Below are 20,764 nucleotides of genomic sequence, written 5' to 3'. Positions count from 1 at the left end.
TTTACTACTTGCTATTTCTATTTTTATTTTATTTCTCTCTTGATTTTCTCAATGATACTTGACTTTTGATTCTACCACTTCATATCACTCTTAAATACTTTAATTAATTTAAATTTTTCATGGGGGATTTAGCCTGTATTTCTGAGTTACATGGTTTGCCATCAAATGGATGCAGTTTTATTACAAATCTGTTACATGAGCCCAGGGTTTCCCCAGTCAGTGGATCAGGCCTCATATGTATCACTGAAGTCACTGAGGCCAAACCCATTTTCTTGTAGGTTTTCCATCAGTCATGACAAACCAGCCCCCACTCAATGATACTTTATTTACTGTAAGACATTTCCTTAAAGAGTGTTCTAAAGGATACAAATTCTACAGAAAGTATAAGGTAGTAAACACACAAAAAAATTATTGTCAATTACTTTGGATAAATACTGTAGCAAAAATATTAAGCAAGTTTCTTTATTGCAGGACTTCTTACAATTGAAAATGGGTTAGATTATAAGGTTAGAATCATAAGTTATTATAAATGTCCAAGATGGGAAATTAATTTATCAATTTATTCACTCAATATATTTCAAGGGTCTACCAAGGGCCAGATATGCTGTAAAGGGCTGAGGATATAATGCTAGGCAGTATTTTCTGCCACCCCCGCCCCCACCCATAAAAAGCTTATTGTAAACAGCAATGATAAGCAGTGAAATAAATATTAACTCCCAAGTATGATAATAAAATCACACCCCAGGAGCATGTAACCCAGTCTAGGGTGAGATGAGGGAAGCCTTCCTACAAGAAGTGTTCACCAAACTCTTTTGACCATAAGCCTCTTGTGGAACAACTTGCATGTCCAGTATTTTGTGACACCACTTTGAAAATGCTGATCCAGAACAATCCAACTGGCTTTACCAAGCAGAACCATGTCATGCACAGCTGTGACATGAAAGGAGCAAATCCAACCTGAACGTCTGAAGAGCTGGCCAGAGTGATGGAAAGATAGCAATACTAGGGGCTGAGGTTCTAGGCCTAACCCACTCAGGGCTCTTTGAGAGCTGAAAAAAGATAGTCCTTCCATGTGATTTAATTCTAAAAGAAAACTAGACCAGAGGTTGATTATCTTATTAAAATACATTTATTATGGTCTCCTCTATCAATCCAAATAGTCTGCATTTTCTGCCACCCTAACTACAGAGATTAGTCAGGATGCATGTGAATGTTGCTCATAAAGCATGTTCACAGTTTTCACAGGACATGTTCCCCCTAGTTATTATATAATTATAAAGACAAATGATCACAGTAAATTTAAACCTAAGATTTCCTGAGAAATCCTAGACTTATTCTTATGCAAGACAGTAAAAGTCTCAATAAAAGCTGTACATTACGGGTGGGCAGGAATAGTTATAGAAAAGCTTCTTCAACATCTCTTTAATTATAGATCTTATAATGCACCAATAATGCACCACCTTACATTTGCTTGAACAGAAACTTAATATTTTCACCTTGCTAGGGTATTGGTTGCAGAGATAAAAGATTAAAATTGTAGAAATACATCTTTATCCACAAAAACTCTTTCTGAAAACATTACATATTGAAGGAGCCTGCAAGTTTTTATGCAATCTTTGATTATATTTTTTCCTAAATGTTTTTAAAGTTAATTTTTCCTATTCAGATTTTTCTTTGCTAGTTAGCTGCCTGCTCTTTACCTTTTCTTCAGCTCTCTTTTTTGTCTCGGCATCCATCCAAGTGAGGTCATCTAAAGTCTGAATAAAAACTTCTCGGATCTGTGCAATTAAATCCTCAACCTCAAATCAGAACAGAAAACAAATATAGGTCATTAATTCATTCTTTGTAACACAGCCTTTTAAAAATAGAACTACATGCTATCTTTGTATGACTTAATATGTTAATAAACATAAATTTATAGACAAACTGTGACCTAAACTAACAGATATATGGGACCATTATATTTCAAAAGCAATATTGCTATTATCGACACTCTTGATTAAATAGGTCTTAATAGATGCATTAAGGTAAAAATCATTTTCAGAATGTACTATCATACTGGAAGAACTAACATAAAATATTAGAGCTGTCATTACCATTAGTGGTTTAGCTAAGCATAAAGTAACATTTCAATAAATTCTTTCACTGTACCATTAAGTTCCACTGTCTTCATTTTCCTAACAATGCAAAATAAAGCACATTTCTTATACTCCAAATAAATCCTGTTTTACTATCTATGTTCTTAAGAAAATATTAATTTTGGGGCAATTTTGATAATAGAAGAGTTTATAAATGACTATATCAATAGAACATATTACTGGGTACTCCAGATACACTGCTTCTGGAAAATGGTGAGTTGGTTTTGGACTAGACAGTATTAGGAGCAGAAACGTAACTAGACTCTTGGGGAAGGCAAGGGAAGATTTATTGGGAAACAATGGCATATTATGACTCAGAGGTTCTCTGCCTAAATTAATAAAACTTTAGCCAAATGATGGAGAACTGTAATTGCTCATCAATGTGAACAAACTGATAGTGTCCTGTATAACTGACAGTGTATTATTCTGAAAACATTACCACGTGTTTACTCTCTCCAGCAAATGCTGCTTCCACATAAAGCCTCCCCACAGCATTTTCCATATTCCCATTGACATAGTTTGCACAACGTCTCCAAGTTGCTGTTTCTGAGGTTGTACCATAAAGGGCCTACGGAAGAGAAAAAGGAAATGGCATTTGACCAGAAGGAAAGGTCTGGAGCATGTTAAGAGCACACATTTCACAAATGTCTCGTCTAAGTTCTTGAAATATTCATCACTTCTCCTCACAAGGCACATGTTCCTAGTCTATGATGAAATGTAATCCAAATGGATTGCTTACTTATATATGATCTGAAAACTAGGCATATTTTCAGCAGATGCCCCAGTAGAACTTTTTGCTATTACAAGTTTATATCATTGTAGAAAGCATTAGAAAAAAATACAACATTGTAACTACTGCACAAACATAAATGTGAAGTCATATTCAATAAATGTAATGGGGGAAATATGGTACATGAGAAAACACATTAGTGCTTTTCAAGGTTTTAGCTGAACTCTGAGTACTTACAGAACCTGTATGTGTATAAATTTAAGAATAACAGGATAACCTAAGTAAGGGAGATTTAGCACAATACATTTTTGCATTCTTTAATTTTAAAAAGATGTCTTCATTTTCTTTTTAAGGATAAAAACTAGAAATTTTAATCAATCAACATTATTTTCTTTCCAAAACTCCAACTAACATGTTTCCTGAAGTCTCTCCTTCCTCAATCCCTACTGCCTACTCCTCTCACCATAGTACCAAAATGGTGATTGTTTAAATAACATAGGTGTAGGCTAAGAAAAGGTCTTATTTAACTTCAGGTAGGGATACTTTCAATAGACTGCCCACATCAATATTGTCCATCTGTGTATATGTCCAGTGTGCAATGAGCATCTGAAAATCAAGTTAATTAAAATAGATAACCCCGAAATTACTTTTAACACAGTAACAAAAAAGAATCAAGACAGTATTCTTTCATGAACTGGTTAAATAACCAAATGTAACTCCTTACAAGACAAAGCAATCGCGGTGCCACATAGATCATCATAAGATGGTAAAGCCCACGAAGATTTATCTTCCTTGGCAACATATCCTAAATATGTGCAAGATAACCAACTTTGGCATTTTGCCCCTTCGCAAAGTTCACCATGTCCTAGCAGTGTACATGGTAAGCCTTCATAACCATGTATCACTTTATGCTTTAAGTCTTAAGAAAAGAGAGATTTTTTCTTCACCTTGCGGAAAGCATTTCTGGACTCCTTGTAGGTTCGGCTGAGGCTGCTTACAAGATCCATTATGAATCTCCAGGACATTAAATTTTGAAGATCTCTGTATAAAAAAAAACCACCACCCAGCAACAGAAAAGATGAGGCTGCAAAGCTTCTGAAGAGTGATATGAAATGCAAACTTTGAGGACATGGGGACTGTGACATACCTACCTGGCAGAATATTTGGTAAGAATGGGCTTAAGTTTGGTTAAATACTCTGGAGCATAAACAACCACATCTTCCTCATTTGTAATACTAATATTCACAGTTGACATGATTTCATTTGTGAAATTCAACCAGCTGAATGGCTGGAAAAAAGCAGGCATGAAACATTCAGAAATTGTGGATTTCTCTTCTTGGTTCCAAGATTCAGTTATAGTTAGAGGGTTGGACGTTAAAAGGTGTTAGTTGCATCACATAATTATCACATTGATCAGTTTGATATTCACTTGGGATTCTTTCTCAATTGTTTCAATCAGTTTTTAAATAAAAACTAGTTCTGCAACATGATTATTTACATAGCATAATTAAACCAACCATTTAAGAGTGAAAACAAAGCCTTTAAGCTTAAGGAACATATACCTAGAAATTAGGCTTAATGTCATCTTCTTTGTCTAACCAATACAGAAAATAAAAATATAATTTAAATTTAAATTTAAAAATGAAGCTTTTTTGGTTTATGCAAAAATAGAAATGTGTATATAAAGTGTTTAGCTTTTAAAAGTGGATATTAATAATTCATTCAAACACAGTAACACATCTCAGTGGAAATCCTATTATAGATGAAAATATACTGTTATAGCAGTGGTACAGTGATGTTATGAAATCAAAGAAAATAGCATCTTTTCAATTATCAATATTGGGTCTACAGGCATGCCATGTTTATACTTCAGAAGCTAAGTATGGAGTTGCCAAAAGATGAAATCTTGTCTTTCTAAATGGGAATTGATAATGTTAAAGACTATCAATATCTTAGCTTGTATTTTACACACACAGACACAAGCATACATCACTTACTGAGTATGGGGTACCATGCTATACACTTTTCTTCATTTCCTTTGGTGGTTTAGGTCGTTCTTTCAAAACATATTTATTAAACACTTATTATATTAAAAAATTCTTTTTTTTTTTCTTTTTTTTTTTATTATACTTTAGGTTTTAGGGTACATGTGCACAATGTGCAGGTTTGTTACATATGTATCCATGTGCCATGTTGATTTCCTGCACCCATTAGCTCGTCATTTAGCATTAGGTATATCTCCTAATGCTGTCCCCGCCCCCCCCACCCCCCACCCCACAACAGTACCCGGAATGTGATGTTCCCCTTCCTGTGTCCATGAGTTCTCATTGTTCAATTCCCACCTATGAGTGAGAACATGTGGTGTTTGGTTTTTTGTCCTTGCGATAGTTTACTGAGAATGATGATTTCCAGTTTCATCCATGTCCCTACAAAGGACATGAACTCATCATTTTTTATGGCTGCATAGTATTCCATGGTGTATATGTGCCACATTTTCTTAATCCAGTCTATTGTTGTTGGACATTTGGGTTGGTTCCAAGTCTTTGCTATTGTGAATAGTGCCGCAATAAACATACGTGTGCATGTGTCTTTATAGCAGCATGATTTATAGTCCTTTGGGTATATACCCAGTAATGGGATGGCTGGGTCAAATGGTATTTCTAGTTCTAGATCCCTGAGGAATCGCCACACTGACTTCCACAATGGTTGAACTAGTTTACAGTCCCACCAACAGTGTAAAAGTGTTCCTATTTCTCCACATCCTCTCCAGCACCTGTTGTTTCCTGATTTTTTAATGATGGCCATTCTAACTGGTGTGAGATGGTATCTTCTATGTAAGATGTCTAACTCAATAATTTATGCCTTTGGAAAAGTCCTTGTTAACTAGAATTAGTGCCAAAGAGAATGTCATCACTGAATGTGGTAGTTTGTAGAGTTTCCTATGGATGTTGCTTCATTTCTTGGTTGTGTGCATCAACTAATACACAAGAATAAATGCATAGCCACAAAAAGAGATGATTGGATACTAGGTAAGGAAAAAGAAGTCAATTGCTGTTTATAAATGGAATCTATGGGAGAGATTTTCTTTTTATTTGTGTGCTATTTCTGAATTGTTGTTCTGAACACCTCTGTAGATGGCCTTGATGAGAACATGGGAAGTTCTATGAATAAATTATCCTTTTTTGGAGTTAAAAGGAAATCTAGTGCTTTTATTGTGTGACTGTCCAAGTCTGATGACTATATAATGGCCTCTCAGAAAGATTTTCAGTTTTAGTATTTTCCAAACCCTTTCCTATGGGAGTTTCTAATATTATTGTATAGCTGCCTTAAAAGGAATTTTACCAGCTGAGAGTGGTGGCTCACACCTGTAATCCTAACACTTTGGGAGGCTGTGGCCGGCGGATCACTTGAGCTCAGGAGTTCAAGACCAGATTGGCCAAACCTCATCTCTACTAAAAATACAAGAATTAACCAGGTGTGGTGGTGCATGCCTGTAGGCCCAGCTACTTGGGAGGCTGAGGCAGGAGAATCGCTTGAGCCTGGGAGGTGGAGGTTACAGTGAGCCAAGATTGTGTCACTGTACTCCAGCCTCGGCAATAGAGCGAGACCCTGTCTTGAAAAAAAAAAAAAAAGGAATTGAAGTCCCATTTATTTCAATAAATAAAAACTTGATGAATTTTAGAAAGAGTATTTCAATGTTATAATTTAGAAAATAGCACAATAAGAGAGCACAAAAAACTTACCACTTACCTTCCCATTGATCTCTAGTGAAAAGTTATTTTGGATCTGGGCCAATGTCATCTTGTTATAAAGAAGCATTGGATCATTCCGATCTTCAGGTTTAGCCGTAGCCTATGGATTTAATTTTTATCCATTATTTTAGAATTAAGAATTCTTTAGAAAAATATAACTAAATATGAGGGTAACTAATGAGGGTAAATAATTAATATAACTAAATATGAGGGTAAAAATATAGGATAGATACAACATAATTTAAGTCCTATTCTGTACTTGTTTTTGTAATTTGTTTTGTCATTTCAAAAAAAGTGAAATGTAAGAGATTTTTAGAGTATATTTAGTAAGGATTATTGAGATTTGGCTGTGGTGTCAAGTTTAAAATTTTTCAAAAATCTTCCTATATTTTGACAACTGCCAAGCCATATAGGCAATATTTATGAGCTATGGCTAATGGCCAGTTCAGTGGTGTCTGTGAATGTTTCATATTTTAATTTTCTTTGATATAGTCATCTCTAATTTCTCTCTTAAATACTCTCTCTCCCATCTTCACCATTACCATTCGGTGTCCTAGTTAAAATTCAGAAAGGAAAAAAAAGGTGCAACAGTTTCTACAAGAATTTATGGCAAGTAACACAGAAAATTCCAAGTACAGAGCATGATTTGGTTGCATGTTATCTGAAAATGGCAACATCATGGACCTTTGTGACCATTCTCGCATCCTGCCAGACCAGTTTAGTGCTCTACATTCAGCAGCATCCAATTTTATTTCTTTCACTGAATTAAAAAAAAAAATTGCAATAACAACTCCCCAACTAGTGGCTGAAATGAGTAAAAGCAATTTTAAGTGAGAAGAGACAAAAGGTAAAGGTTTAAAATTGGAATTATTTCTTAGTGACAATGGCTCCAGTTTCCCCTTTAGGTCACTTACCTATTCATTTACTGAAAACAATTATTTACTGAGCATGTCCTATGTGTAATACTATGCTGGATTTTGTTAGAGATGCATAAATGATTCAAAGATGGCTAAGGCCTCATGTCAATCTAATACAAGAGTCTAATACAAGACTGAAAATATAGACACATAATGCTGAGGTAAGACACAACACTACAGAGCTGACACTGGTCAAAGGAGAGCATGGTCTGGGAAGGTGCAAGTGGCAAAAACCCAGAGCAGGAAACACTTCTCCTCTAGCAAGTCTATTTCCAACACAGAACCACCTATAACCCATTCAAATGCCATTCATTCAGTGGCAGCTCCAAGAACAGCCTGGTTCTGATAGGAGATTTTTGGTTTCACATAGCCCCAGGAAAGCTAAAATTGCCCTCCATGATCTTGACTCTTCAAGATTCTGATGAGCTTAGATGGCAGGGGCAAGCAGATAGGGAGTCAGGGAGACAGGTTGTCATTTGCAATGACAAAGAGAACTCTGTGGGTCCTAGACAGACTCTGACCATGGGTTTAATCAATAAACTGGATGCTGCTTAGACTCAGAGTTCACTCACTTGAGACTGCAGTGCCCTATCAAAGAATCATCAGGGAAGAAAGTGCCAACTCAGACTCGAAGGGTTGATTTAGAGTCAGAAGAAATTCAGGAATATACTCCTTGGGCTTTGTTGCGAAATTATTGTCTTATCCTCCGTCAGCTCAGCAGCCTGACAATTTGAACTCATTAGTATCACATTGCCACATGGCTATGTTCAGGGGTTAATACTTCTTAGCAAAGAAATAGAGACAATCTCTGTGATCACTTTAAACTTTAAAATAAAGTAACATTCTATATATATATCAAAACTAAAACAGCTTTGCATTTGCCCTGAGTCTGAAGGGCATCTAACAACAGTTTGACTGTAAATGGTAGAATTCTGATGGAATCCACTTATAATAGGCAATTAAGTGTTTCTAGTTTAATATTTGTCCAATTTAGTGTGTCTTTTAAATGTCAAGAACCCAGTCTACTATAAAATTCTTTAGTTTCAAAGGTCCTTTTGAAGTCAATGATCTATTACCAAGCCATGCATTTTTACTATTTGGTTAAAGTGCTGTAGCTTTTACTCTTAAAGTATGATAGAGAGGGGAAAGAAAAAAAAGCGGTTGACATTATTCAGTGTATCAGAAAAAAATGTGTTTTACATTGGCAATTTCTTTTTCCAATTCCATAACTTTATTCATTTCCAAAGCAAGCTGGTTTTCATCGACGGGCAATCTTTCTTCCTGACGAATCAGTCTGGCCACAGAAATCATAAAATCCACATACGCTGTACAAGCCTGCAAGAAAAAATAGCACTAAACTGTTGGAGAAGCTCTAAATATTCATCAGGGTACTTAAAATTTATTTTCATTCCAATATTAATTTTTGGTAATAGATAACCTTGGCAAAATAAAAATCCTTTTCTAAATACTTAAAGAAATGACCTGCACAGATTCTTAGACAGTCAATATATCTTTGAATTAGAGCTAAAGGAGAGCAATGAGGTATCACTTTGAAAGTACTAAGTAATATATAACCATTTGGTTATGGAGACTGTAATTTTCAATTTTCAATAAAGTTATTTTGCCTTGAGTAGAACGAGTTGCAAAGCACTTGATAAGCAATAATATATACTATTTTTTTCCATGAATAATAATACATTTCTTTTTTAATTTTATTTTACTTTTTATTGAGACGGAGTCTCACACTGTCGCCTGGGCTGGAGTGCAGTGGCGCTATCTTAGCTCACTGCAACCTACACCTCTAGGGTTCAAGCAATTCTCATGCCTCAGTCTCCCAAGTAGCTGGGAGTACAGGCGCCCACCACCACACCCAGCTAATTTTTTGTATTTTCAGTAGAGACAGGATTTCACTATGTTGGCCAGGCTGGTCTGAAACTCCTGACCTTGTGATCTGCCTACCTCGGCCTCCCAAAGTGCTGGGATTACAGGCATGAGCCACCGTGCCCAGCCATAATAATACATTTCTTTACCAAATCTCTTTTTCATAGTCATTTTCTCAACTATTCATGGAAAAATGACCACTAATATAATCGGACATCTTTTTATGTGTCTCCTTGAGTCAAGCAATTTCTTTTTTATGAAGCTGTGTTGTCAGGAGCTCCACCAACACACACCTGTAGGTTTTAGTTAATTCAATAAATAGCTTCTGTTACTGTAAAATTTCACTATAAAATACCATAGATTTAAATATTAGTTTTCTTCTAATAACTCAAATTATTTATATTTTATCTTCACACACATCTTAATTTGCAAAAGTAAACTATAGAATAGTTGTATTACTAACCCTTTACAGAATATATAAATGCCTCATTCAAGTTCAAAGTGGCAAGAATACTAGGAAATAGAGTTCCACTTTTGTTAGGTTTGAACCAATTGCTATTTATTAGCCATTATTACCTATTAGCAATTAAAATACACTACGATTCCACCTCATTTTAAAATTTAGTAAAGCAGTCAATTGTGATTATGGATAGGTGATATTTCTATGCTTCAAAGACTTGTTTGCAGGGTAAATACAAAGAAAGGCTGTAAAGTGTGCTATAATGTGCTTTAACATTTTCACAGTTTTAAGAATATTTTACATCCTTACGGAACAATTAGAAGTGAAAGGGACATCCTTATATTCACTGTGAGTGCAAAGGTGCATCTGAATTTACAGTGATCCATTAATCAAACCTAAAACTAATAGGAAAATAGAAATATTTGATCAGGCAAGAACTTAAGAAAAATGAACAAAATTATTATCAATTTGTAAGTCCAGAGGTTTATATACTGGTATTCTATGACTTTTACTAAATGCTAAGTAAACAGTTCTTTTCATGGATACTCTGTAATGCTGTGACTATCTAGCTGAGATCGCTATCCACGGATTTGCTACTCAATAGAACAATTTTTCATCTGTGAATCTGCATTAAGATCCTAATCAATTTCACCACATCAACAGAATTAAAAACAAATACCATCGGATTATCTCAATAGATGTGGGAAAAGTCTCAATAAAACTAGTGTCCTTTCATAATAAAAACCCTTAGTAAACTAGGCATTGCAGAAACATACCTCAAAATAATAAGAACTGTCTACAGCAAACCCACAGCCAACATCATACTGGATAGGCAAAATCTGGAAGCATTTCCCTTGAGGACTGAAACACGACAAAAATGTCCATTCTGCCCACTCCTATTCAACACAGTACTGGAAGTCCCACCTAGATCAATCAATCAGGCGAAAGAACGAAAGAAAAGGCATCCAAATAGGAAAAGAAGTCAAACTCTCTCTTTTCACTAATGATATGATTCTATACCTAGAAAATCCTGAAGACTGCCAAAGGGCTCCTGGAACTCATAAACAACTTCACAAAAATTTCAGGATACAAAATCAATGTATAAAAATTGGTGGCATATCTATTTACCAATAATTTCAAGCTGAGAGCCAATAATAGAGCCTGCTTAGTCTCCCTGTGTGTTCCCCCAGCAAACTTCTTGTGTAGCACTATTAAATATTCCCCAACATCAGTGGCCAAGAATGACACAGTTCTGTGACTCTTCAGTCACTTCATGCTCCACATTAAGTGGAGTTTCTTCCTAGAATGGGGAAGACAGAACATTGGTAAGAGCTGGGTGTCTCAGAATCTTTGGAAATAAAATCCCTGATCCGTAGGTAGTTGGCTCGCTAGGTTACCCAGACATCAATCTGACAGGAGAGCTTCTGTTCCTGCCTGGATCTTGATTGTCATTCATTAGGAATGATATTAAAGTTTGAAGGACAGTAGTCAAATGGCATTCATTTGCTCTCTTCCTCTTTGGCAAATCTAACAAACATTGGGCTTTTTCCAGGCAGGAAGAGCCTCATTTCTAAAGAGGCAATTTATAAATATCATTACCTGATTCTGCAAAATGAACATAGTCCTACTTAGAGTAACTATCCATGGCGCTGGGTGTTAGTAAATACCATCTCATTGGTAGTGTGTGATATTAAAACCCACAAAACTGCTATTATATGGATTTTATCTGTTTAAAACTGATGATCACCTTTGGAACTACTGTTATGAATACTAGGATTTCCAATTTTTTTTTTAAGGAAAGGGCTACATAAATGTTTTGGTGGCTTCTTCTTCACATAAAGAATCATTGATTTGCTATCTCAAAGCTTCAAGAAAGCTACCTTATGACTGTCAAAAATGAGAGCTGACTCTGGCCTCTGTTGTAATAACTAATTGCTCTCTCAGTCACACACACACAAAATTAAATTTGGGTTTAAAAACTATCCTGGCCAATCTACTTTTTAAGTGTTAAAATACATGTTGATTTGCTGGACGTCGTGGCTCACGCCTGTAATCCCAGCACTTTGGGAGGCCTAGGTGGTGGATCACCTGGGGTCAGGAGTTCAAGACCAGCCTGACCAACATAGTGAAACCCCATCTCTACTAAATACAAAAAATTAGCCGGGCATGGTGGCACATGCCTATAATCCCAGCTAAGGCAGGAGAATCACTTGAACCCAGGATGCGCCATTGCACTCCAGCCTAGGCAACAAGAGTGAACTCTGTCTCAAAAAAAATATATATATAATATATATATATATATATATATAAAAACTTCCTTCCCAAATCATGACAATTATGATCATTTCACATTTTCCATATCTGGAAGTATCATAATAAAGAAAATTAAAACCTTAAGGTAGAATCACATCTCGTGCAAGGGATTTAGCACAGCAGTAACCTTAAGTTCTGACACTAGATAAATTTGGAAGAAAGATAGTCATGATACTAAGACATGTTTTAATCAGTTACCTTGGAGTAGTTACCAGGTAATGGAATTCATTAAAAGAAGTGGTGTATTCTACGTAGCTATATTAAATACTTGAGCATCCCAGAAGCTAGTGATACTATATGCTTCCAGTTTTCTGAGAAACTTGACCAGTTTAGCAGACTAGAAGCATCATCCAAAGTTCTTGTGCTTGCCTTATATCGAAGTTCTATATTCTTTAAATACATCGGTAAGGATAAAGAGACTGGAGCAGTACCAGTTTGTTGAGTCAACAAAGTGCCCAAGATGATCATTGTTATCGTTTTCTCACCTCATCAACAAAAAGCATCATATATATATATATGTTGTGTGTGTATATATATATATATATACACACACACACACACACCATATATTTTCATATATATATATATATTTTCTATAGTATATATGGTGTATATATATATTTTCTATATATATACACCATATATATACACTATATATATGAAAATATATATTTTCCATATATATACACTACATATATACACACCATATGTATATATATATGGTGTGTATATATGTATGGTGTATACATATGTGTGTATTGATATTGGAAAATATATATATATCATATGTATACACCTTACATATGATGTGTATATATGTAAGGTGTATACATATGTGTGTATATATATGGTGTATATATATGATATATATATATTTTCCAATATCAATTTTCCAATATCAATCTACTGAGATTGATATATATATATATGGCTTCTTCTCCCTAGCCATGCCCTGTAGCAGTATACCCCATAGCTTCTACTCTCCAGTTCCTTCCCTTCCTCGTTATGCTCTTAAACTGTAGCCTGAGTGGTTTTCTTACTTTTCTTTTAGTCCTGAAATGCTCTACTCAAAGAAATATTTTGTTGATGTATAAACACACAAGTAAAAATAAAAATAAATCATAGTGGCTTTTGAAGTGTGTGTATATGTGAGGTGTTTCTGTACAGAGCCCTGTAATTGGCACACACAAAGTAGTCCGTAGGGTTGGAAACCACTAACCTCACTTATTCCCCCTTCTCAGACAAACATCAGTACAGAGCATAAACATATCTATTATCTAATTATGCTCAAATATTTTGGATTCCTAATCTTCAGATTTCCTTATGAAGGAAAACAAAGTAAGATAACAATTGCTCTTGATAAGCTAAGAAGGTAGAGAAAGGGAAGCTTTGAGACCAATTCCAATTCACCCCCAATACAGAATTCAGACTCTTCTGAAGGTGGGTGATTTCTTAAGAAAATTAAGGTCCTCATTTCTCTCAGTGAATCAGTATAGAAGAACTTTCTCACATGAGGTTGCTGGTTGGTTTCATTTAAAAATTTGTGAATGGGAATGGTTATGTTTATGGGCCATGTGTATCTTTCGCATTGTTTTCCTAGCATAGAAATTTGTACCTCTGTAAGAAATAGAATTGTTTTGAATCTCCCTACTTCTGTTCTTTGAGATAGCAGTGTGTCATGAAGTAATCTCTTCAGATAATCAGAATACCTCGGAACTCAGGCTCCATCTCTTTAACAAAGCTATAGCACAAGAAGCTCCTTGATGAGAACATTTTGAGAACAGTTTGTTAGGAAGAGCAGACACAGTGAATGTGGGACCTTTTCTGAGGTGATGCAACTGTTCTGTATCACTTTTCCTTTCTAGATTATAATAATAATCAAATATTACAATACAAAAATTCCATTATGAGGGTATCCAAAGCAAAAAAATAAAGGACTTCTACAAAGTGAAATGATCTTTCTTAGTAATTGTTGGGGCTATTTTCATAGTCGATAAGAAGTTTGGTTTTAAGATTATGGAAGATGATACCTCTGGATGAACTGGATATCTTGGAAGGAAGGATCAAAGAAGCCCTGGGGAAATGGGCTGAGTTAATAATCTGATAAAGGAGACCTATGATTAGAGTACTTTTGACTGAAGAGGGAATGTGACCCTCCCTGATCCTCAGCCTCTGAGGCATATCTGCAGAAGGTAGACCCCATACTAAAGTTTTAAAATTATAGGCTAAAGTGATGGGCAAGGAAGCCAGCCTTCTCTGGTCTAAGCCCATCTTTCTTTGACAAAAAAAGTTAGTGACCCTATGCCAATTCTCAAAACTTCTCTTGGTTATTTTCAATAAAATAATGTAAACTGCAAATGTATGATACCCATTGATTGTATAAATATACCTCAGGCAAACTGAGTTTAGCAAAGAAGTAACTGGGGATTGAAAACAGAAAAGAGAACACAGAATTTGTAAAATGCTCAAGAAATGTATGCTATTAGCTGTAGATGCCCTAGAGCTCATGTTTCCCAGAATTAAGGGAAGGAAACAAGAAGGGCTTCCAAAAGATTGGGTTCTTCTTTCTTTTGTTTCCGCTCTTCCCTGCCATCTTCCCCCTCAATCATTCATTTGCTGATTCTGTAGTATTTAAGGGCCAGAAACTGAGGTAGGTATTAGAAAAAGAGCAAAGGGCATTGAGACACAGCATTGCTTCCACTTAATTTACAGTTTAATAGAAAAAAAAGACATTAAATAAAAAGTATACAGAAACCTGGGTGCTAGGAAAACTATATTAGAGGAAAGAGTGTAGGCAGGTGGTGTGTGTGGGGGGCAAGTTCTAGGCAAAGGGAAAAGCATATATAAAAGCCTATAAGGGAGAAAATCATTGAAGGCCAATGATACACTGACATTAACATTCTTTCCAGATTTATAACTCCTCTACTGAAGGTGAACTTGTTATTCTACACTTCGCACCATTTTTTGTTCATGAAGCAGTAAGACACAAGACAGAAATACTTAAGGTGGTTGACATCTTTCAAAGATAGCAGAGTAGTGGAAAAACTAGAATTAACTTTTATTTGATAGCTTGCTAGAAATGCAGGGGAAACTGAGGGATTGCAGGTGGTAGGGATTAGGAGAGTAGAAAATATCACGGGAAACATAAGGATAACATTGGAATTCTTACTGTAACTACCCACACTCCCACCCCCATGCCCAAAAGAATGGATTTAAAAAGAGGGAGAGGGTGCAGAAATATTCAGATAATTACCCATTTCTGGGATGACACGTAGCTTTTACTTTATATGCAACTCTCTTCCACTGAAAGGAGATTGCTTACAGCTTGCAGCACTGCCTTAAGAAGAATTCTGAGATCTCAGGTTAGCAGGAAAGAAGGATGTCACCAAAAGTACATAGTGATGGAAGAGGAGCAAGGCAGCAAGCATGCTGCGTGTTTGCTAGTCTGATTCAGATCGTTGAAGAGCACCTAATTTAAGCTGAGAATAACTTCCGGGCTGTAAGTGCCAGTGCTGGTTAGTTTCCTCTATTATTTGCTCATTCAAAGAACTCTACTAGTATGAAGTACCAACTCTTAAGAAATTGTAATAATGTAGGAGAATGAAGAAGAGAGAGGGACCAAAGTTTGCCACTATACTACTGTTCTGTGGAGTCAACGGGCAAACTTCTGAGCCTCAGATTTCTCACTCATGAACTCTATAAACATATTACTGATTCTAGATTTGATCACCACTGTGTTATTTGATCACAAATACAGTATTCCCTAGATCAGTGGATGTAAACTGTGGCAGAGTCTGCTAAATGACATTGGTATATGTACTCCTCATCTTTTAGATGATACGACCTTCCTCTCTGCCAACCAAGTTTTAACAAGGCACAGACATGGCCACTCTGCTCAAGACTACATTTTCCTGCCTCTTTTATATTTAGTTGTGGCTACATGACAATGTTTTAAGCAATGGAATGTATGCAAGTTCTGCACCATTTACGTAAAAGTTAAGTATTTGTCTACCGCTTTCCCTCTTTTCTTCTTCCTGTGGCCTGACATGTGAACAGGGCACTGGTGAACCAACTTTGACCAAATAGACTAAGAAAAACACCAGAGGAGGTTGACGTTAGAGCAACAAAATCAAAGAAAGCTGGCTCCCAGGCATTCCCATGGAGCAGAGCTTCCTGCCTCATCTGGACGGCCTGCCTACTTCCAGACTGGCATGACAGACAGAAGTAAACTTTTTCTTGTTTGAGCTACTGTATTTTTGTTTTTACTGCTGTAGCTTAGCCAAGACCAGACTAATATGCAAAATCAAGTGCCTACAGGAGCCGAGAAGTCAATATAAATCAATGAATCATGTTGATGAGGACTGTTCAAACCTGGAGAACAAATGCCCTTTCCTTTTTTTTTTTTTTTCTTTTGAGATGGAGTTTTGCTCTTGTTGCCCAGGCTGGAGTCCAAGGGCACGATCTTGGCTCACTGCAACCTTTATCTCCTGGGTTCAAGCGATTCTCCTGCCTCAGCCTCCCAAGTTCCCAAGTAGCTAGGATTACAGGCATGTGCCACCATGCCCGGCTAATTTTGTATTTTTAGTAGAGATGGGGTTTCTCCATGGTGGTCAGGCTGGTCTCGATCTCCCGACCTCAGGTGATCCACCCGCCTCAGCCTCCCAAAGTGCTGAGATTACAGGCATGAGCCACCGCGCCCGGCCAATAAATGCCCTTTCTAAAAGGAGCAACCACAACACCACTCTGGCCAACTGCTGCCATATAAGAATGCAAGCTAGGGGCTCCAATTCTACTGATTTACTAAGAAATCTGGATTCTCAAATGAAATCTTTCAATTTTGAAAAATATTGGCAACTAATTCAAAATTAAAAAAAAAAGAAAACACTACAGGTTTAACAAAAATGCTTCCATATCAGATTCAAGCCAAAGACTGCCAGTTTGTGACCCGTTTGAGATTATGGGACAGCATTGAGTATAAAATGCAAAAATACAACATCTTAACAACTAAAAAAAAAAACTTTTACTGCCTTAAATATACACATTGACTGCCAGGTATACCTTGATATCAGAATTAAAATGTAAAAAAAAATAGGTATCGTAGGATTTGAAAAATTTGATATAAGAACACAATCCTAAATATGAAAAGCATCCCAGTTCATGGTGATAAAAATGTACAATAGTGAACCAAAATTCCTCAATCACTTTCAAATCTGTAACAGAAAGCAGCTGCATAGCTCTTAAAGCCAGTAGCTGTACCCCACACAGTAATTAAATTGTACTGAACTCAAATATCCCACACCCATGTATTTATCTGTGCTATTAATTGTGGCCTTTGATGATATATCTTTTTCTTCATTTCAGTGTTGTGCAGTCATTCAAAAAGGTACCTTACAGTGAATTCATTCCATGTTATTTGAACTTCATAATTCGGCAAAATAAATGCCAATCATAAACATATTTAGCTAGTAATTTTAACTAAAACGTAATTTTAGTCACATCACTACACTGTGAGCCATTAGGATCATCAAAGATAACTTACTTTTGAGCTACAAAATAATTATAAGACAAACCTTTGTAGAACCAACACCTTTCCCCAATATCTAATAATGTGTACGATTATTAGTTTTGTCTCCTGTTGTTCCTTACTTCTGTAAGAAGAGCACGTGGGCCAGGTGTGGTGGCTCACACCTGTAATCCCAGCACTTTGGGGGGCCGAGGCGGGTGGATCACAAGGTCAGGAGTTCGAGACCACACTGGCCAAGATGGTGAAACCCCATCTCTACTAAAAATACAAAAATTAGCTGGATGCAATGGCGGGCGCCTGTAATCCCAGGTACTCAGGAGGCTGAGGCTGGGAGAATTGCTTGAACCAGTGAGGTGGAGGTTGCAGTGAGCCAAGATCACACCACTGCACTCTAGCCTGGGTGACAGGACAGGACAGAGCAAGACTCCATCTCAAAAAAAAAAAAAAAAAAAAAAAAGAAGAGCACGTGAACATCAGCCCAAGGGAGGCAAGGTTGTGAGACAATAAGAAAGCACTCCAGAACATCCAAACGTCCACTATGGGATATGATGCCCACTGGCTACCTGGTCAATGTTAGAGTCACAAGGTAGCTGCAAAAGTTTGTCTGAGCCCAATGTCACTACCTGCATAGTTCTCTGAAAGTCAAATCAGATGGTTCTAGAAGGATGCTGCAGAGTGTATCTCTCACTGACCATCTGGTCCTCACCAGCACCACCCTAGACCATGATAAATCTGTTCATTTTTTAAATAATGCAGTTTACAGGTGGATTAAAATATTTTAAATTAACTTTTCAAAATCGATCATATGTTTTAAATACCAAAATCCAAGATACAAATAAGGAATTTCAAGTTTCCTAGTTTTTTAAAATACCTTCATTCATTCTATTGAGAATGTTCATTCTATCAAAGACAGCTCACTATTATGTGTGATTTTAAGTCCCTGTCATGAATGAAAAACATCAGAGGGCTAAATTTAATTTGGCTTTATCTTTTTCATTACTGATAAGTTTACACCAGATCGTTCTGTAGTTTGGTTTTGGTTATTTTCTTTTTCTTTTTACCTCTTTATAGATTCCAGTGCATTCATAGTAATCTCTAGAAGGGAGGCCAAGTCGAGGTTGGTCAATCTATAAAAAATATACATAAAAGAAAATAAATCATTCAGTGAATATAGAAAAGTTAGCAAAATATAAGCATGCCTATCTATGTATGTGAAAGATCCTACTCTTGCTGTTTATGGGGTAACCATCAGACACTGAGTAAATACCTAGTTAGGAAATGGTTTCTATGCTACTTGTAAGTGTTATACCAACAGGCAGTTAGATAATCTGGAGGACTGTGCTGCAGATATTTAAGGAAAACAAAAGAAAGTGAACAAAAGATTTACTAAGAGGGATTTTTAATGCAGAGCAGAAGGTGCAGGTGAACAAAAATATGTTAGATTCTAGGACGTGGAAATTTCTAAATTACACATTCACAGATTTCCCAGCTTCCTGAGAGTCTAATGTGCTCCCCTGGGAACATTCTCATCTGCTTCCATCCTTAGTTGGGATCCCCTTTCATTGGTGGGAGTGGGTTAATATTCTTCAAGTTGATTTGGATGGATGGGGAGAAGGGGAGGAGAAGTGGAAAACCTCTAAGGTAACTCCAGAATCTTTTAGCTAATGTAACTTGTGCCAGAAAATGTTTTTCAAGATTCTCTACCCTAAGGGAATGGAGGCGACTTCTCCTTGGTTCTCCCCAAAGCTGCTCTGCTCAGAAGAACCTCAGTAGACCCAGAGAGCAGTTAAGGGTGTGAAAGAGGAAACTCAGTTCTGCGCTAATGCGTCTGGTCCATCTTTAACACCCAAGTGAGAGCTACCTGGGCATACTTGCAGCTTTGCAAGACTGTTTCCTACTCACTGCACGGCAACGTGAGTGTGGAGGCGAAACAGAGCATTTCTGGGTTAAAGAGAGAATCCCAGCAGCTGTGGAAAGCCTAGGCCAATACAAAAGAAAACATAACCCAAAGAACTGGTATGTAAAGAGCCAGAAGATATCTCCACACGAAGGGCCCTGATCCTTCCCCACCCCCTGGTCCTCAAGGTGATCCTGCAAGGAGAAAGTTTCAGAAGAGAGAGAGTCCAGTGCAGGAGATTTGGGTTCAATTCCTTTCATGATTTTAACAAAAATGACCATAAAGATTTATGCAATAGTGACAGATATGATTAGGTGATTCAGTAGCCTGCATGTTTTTGCATAATTTCTTGTACAGGAAACCAAAAAAAAAAAAAAGGAAGAAAGAAAAACTCTTTAAATTTTTCAGTATATTCCAAACATGTTCATTAATCTAGTCTTAGGTGACACCTAAATCAAATTGTTTACATTTGTAAAAATACAATAAATCCATTTTAAAAGAAAGGCATTTTATTTACCTTTAGTTGAGAAAAAAGTACAGATACTCTTTGGTAAGGAAAAAAAATGGTGTTTAAAATCCCTTTTCTGTGTTCTTTTTGAAAGCAATTATTATTTTTTGGTTTCCAGACTTGCATTACTTCTATAAACCAAAGCATGCTCCTTTCAAGTACTACACAAAGAAATTAGGAACTTTTTCTGAATAGGAGGGGCCTGGAGCCCTTCTTATCATTTGTTTTGTGAAGGGAGAGTTATCTAAAATAGAGGTAGCAGAAGCAAGGGGTGAATGTCTAAAACACGGCATTAAGAAAATACTTTCAAAATCGGGACTCCAGGTATCAGGGACAGAGCATGAATATACTACCTCCTTGCTTATTCAATTCAATTGAAAATAGCATTATTTCTGAATATCAATAACAACGTGTGTGGAAGTTTTATTACAATTTAAAGGTAACTTTAGTTATTTGACACACAAACTTACATGAATTACATGATTCACAGAATTCTTATCATCAGTGCCAACAAACAAATTAATAAGGACTTTTTTCCCATATTTAGAATTCAGTTGTGCAATAGCTTTTTCAGCTGTCCAAGACGCACCTAAAGCAATAAAAGATAAAATATATCTTTAGAAGGTTTAGTTCACTAATGATAT

At 36.3% G+C, this 20,764-nt stretch overlaps 1 protein-coding gene across 3 annotated transcripts in view; it reads right to left on the bottom strand.

Annotated features, from left to right (window-relative positions):
• The window catches only part of MME (membrane metalloendopeptidase), a 95,684-nt gene that overhangs the window by 37,111 nt on the left and 37,809 nt on the right, over positions 1-20,764 (bottom strand). For all 3 annotated transcript variants that reach the window (XM_032173901.2, XM_032173904.2, XM_032173899.2), the window contains exons 7-14: positions 20,591-20,709; positions 18,777-18,842; positions 8,738-8,872; positions 6,619-6,720; positions 4,020-4,156; positions 3,816-3,909; positions 2,578-2,706; positions 1,701-1,799 (exon numbers count right to left, since the gene is read on the bottom strand). In XM_032173901.2, coding sequence (XP_032029792.1) covers positions 1,701-1,799; positions 2,578-2,706; positions 3,816-3,909; positions 4,020-4,156; positions 6,619-6,720; positions 8,738-8,872; positions 18,777-18,842; positions 20,591-20,709 — 881 coding nt within the window. The remainder of the gene's footprint in view (positions 1-1,700; positions 1,800-2,577; positions 2,707-3,815; positions 3,910-4,019; positions 4,157-6,618; positions 6,721-8,737; positions 8,873-18,776; positions 18,843-20,590; positions 20,710-20,764) is intronic.

Source organism: Hylobates moloch, unplaced genomic scaffold (genome assembly GCF_009828535.3).
Source record: "Hylobates moloch isolate HMO894 unplaced genomic scaffold, HMol_V3 SCAFFOLD_13, whole genome shotgun sequence".
Taxonomy (NCBI): Eukaryota; Metazoa; Chordata; class Mammalia; order Primates; family Hylobatidae; genus Hylobates; species Hylobates moloch.
Note: the sequence above shows the minus strand (reverse complement) of the source record. Positions and strands in the feature narration are given on the sequence as shown.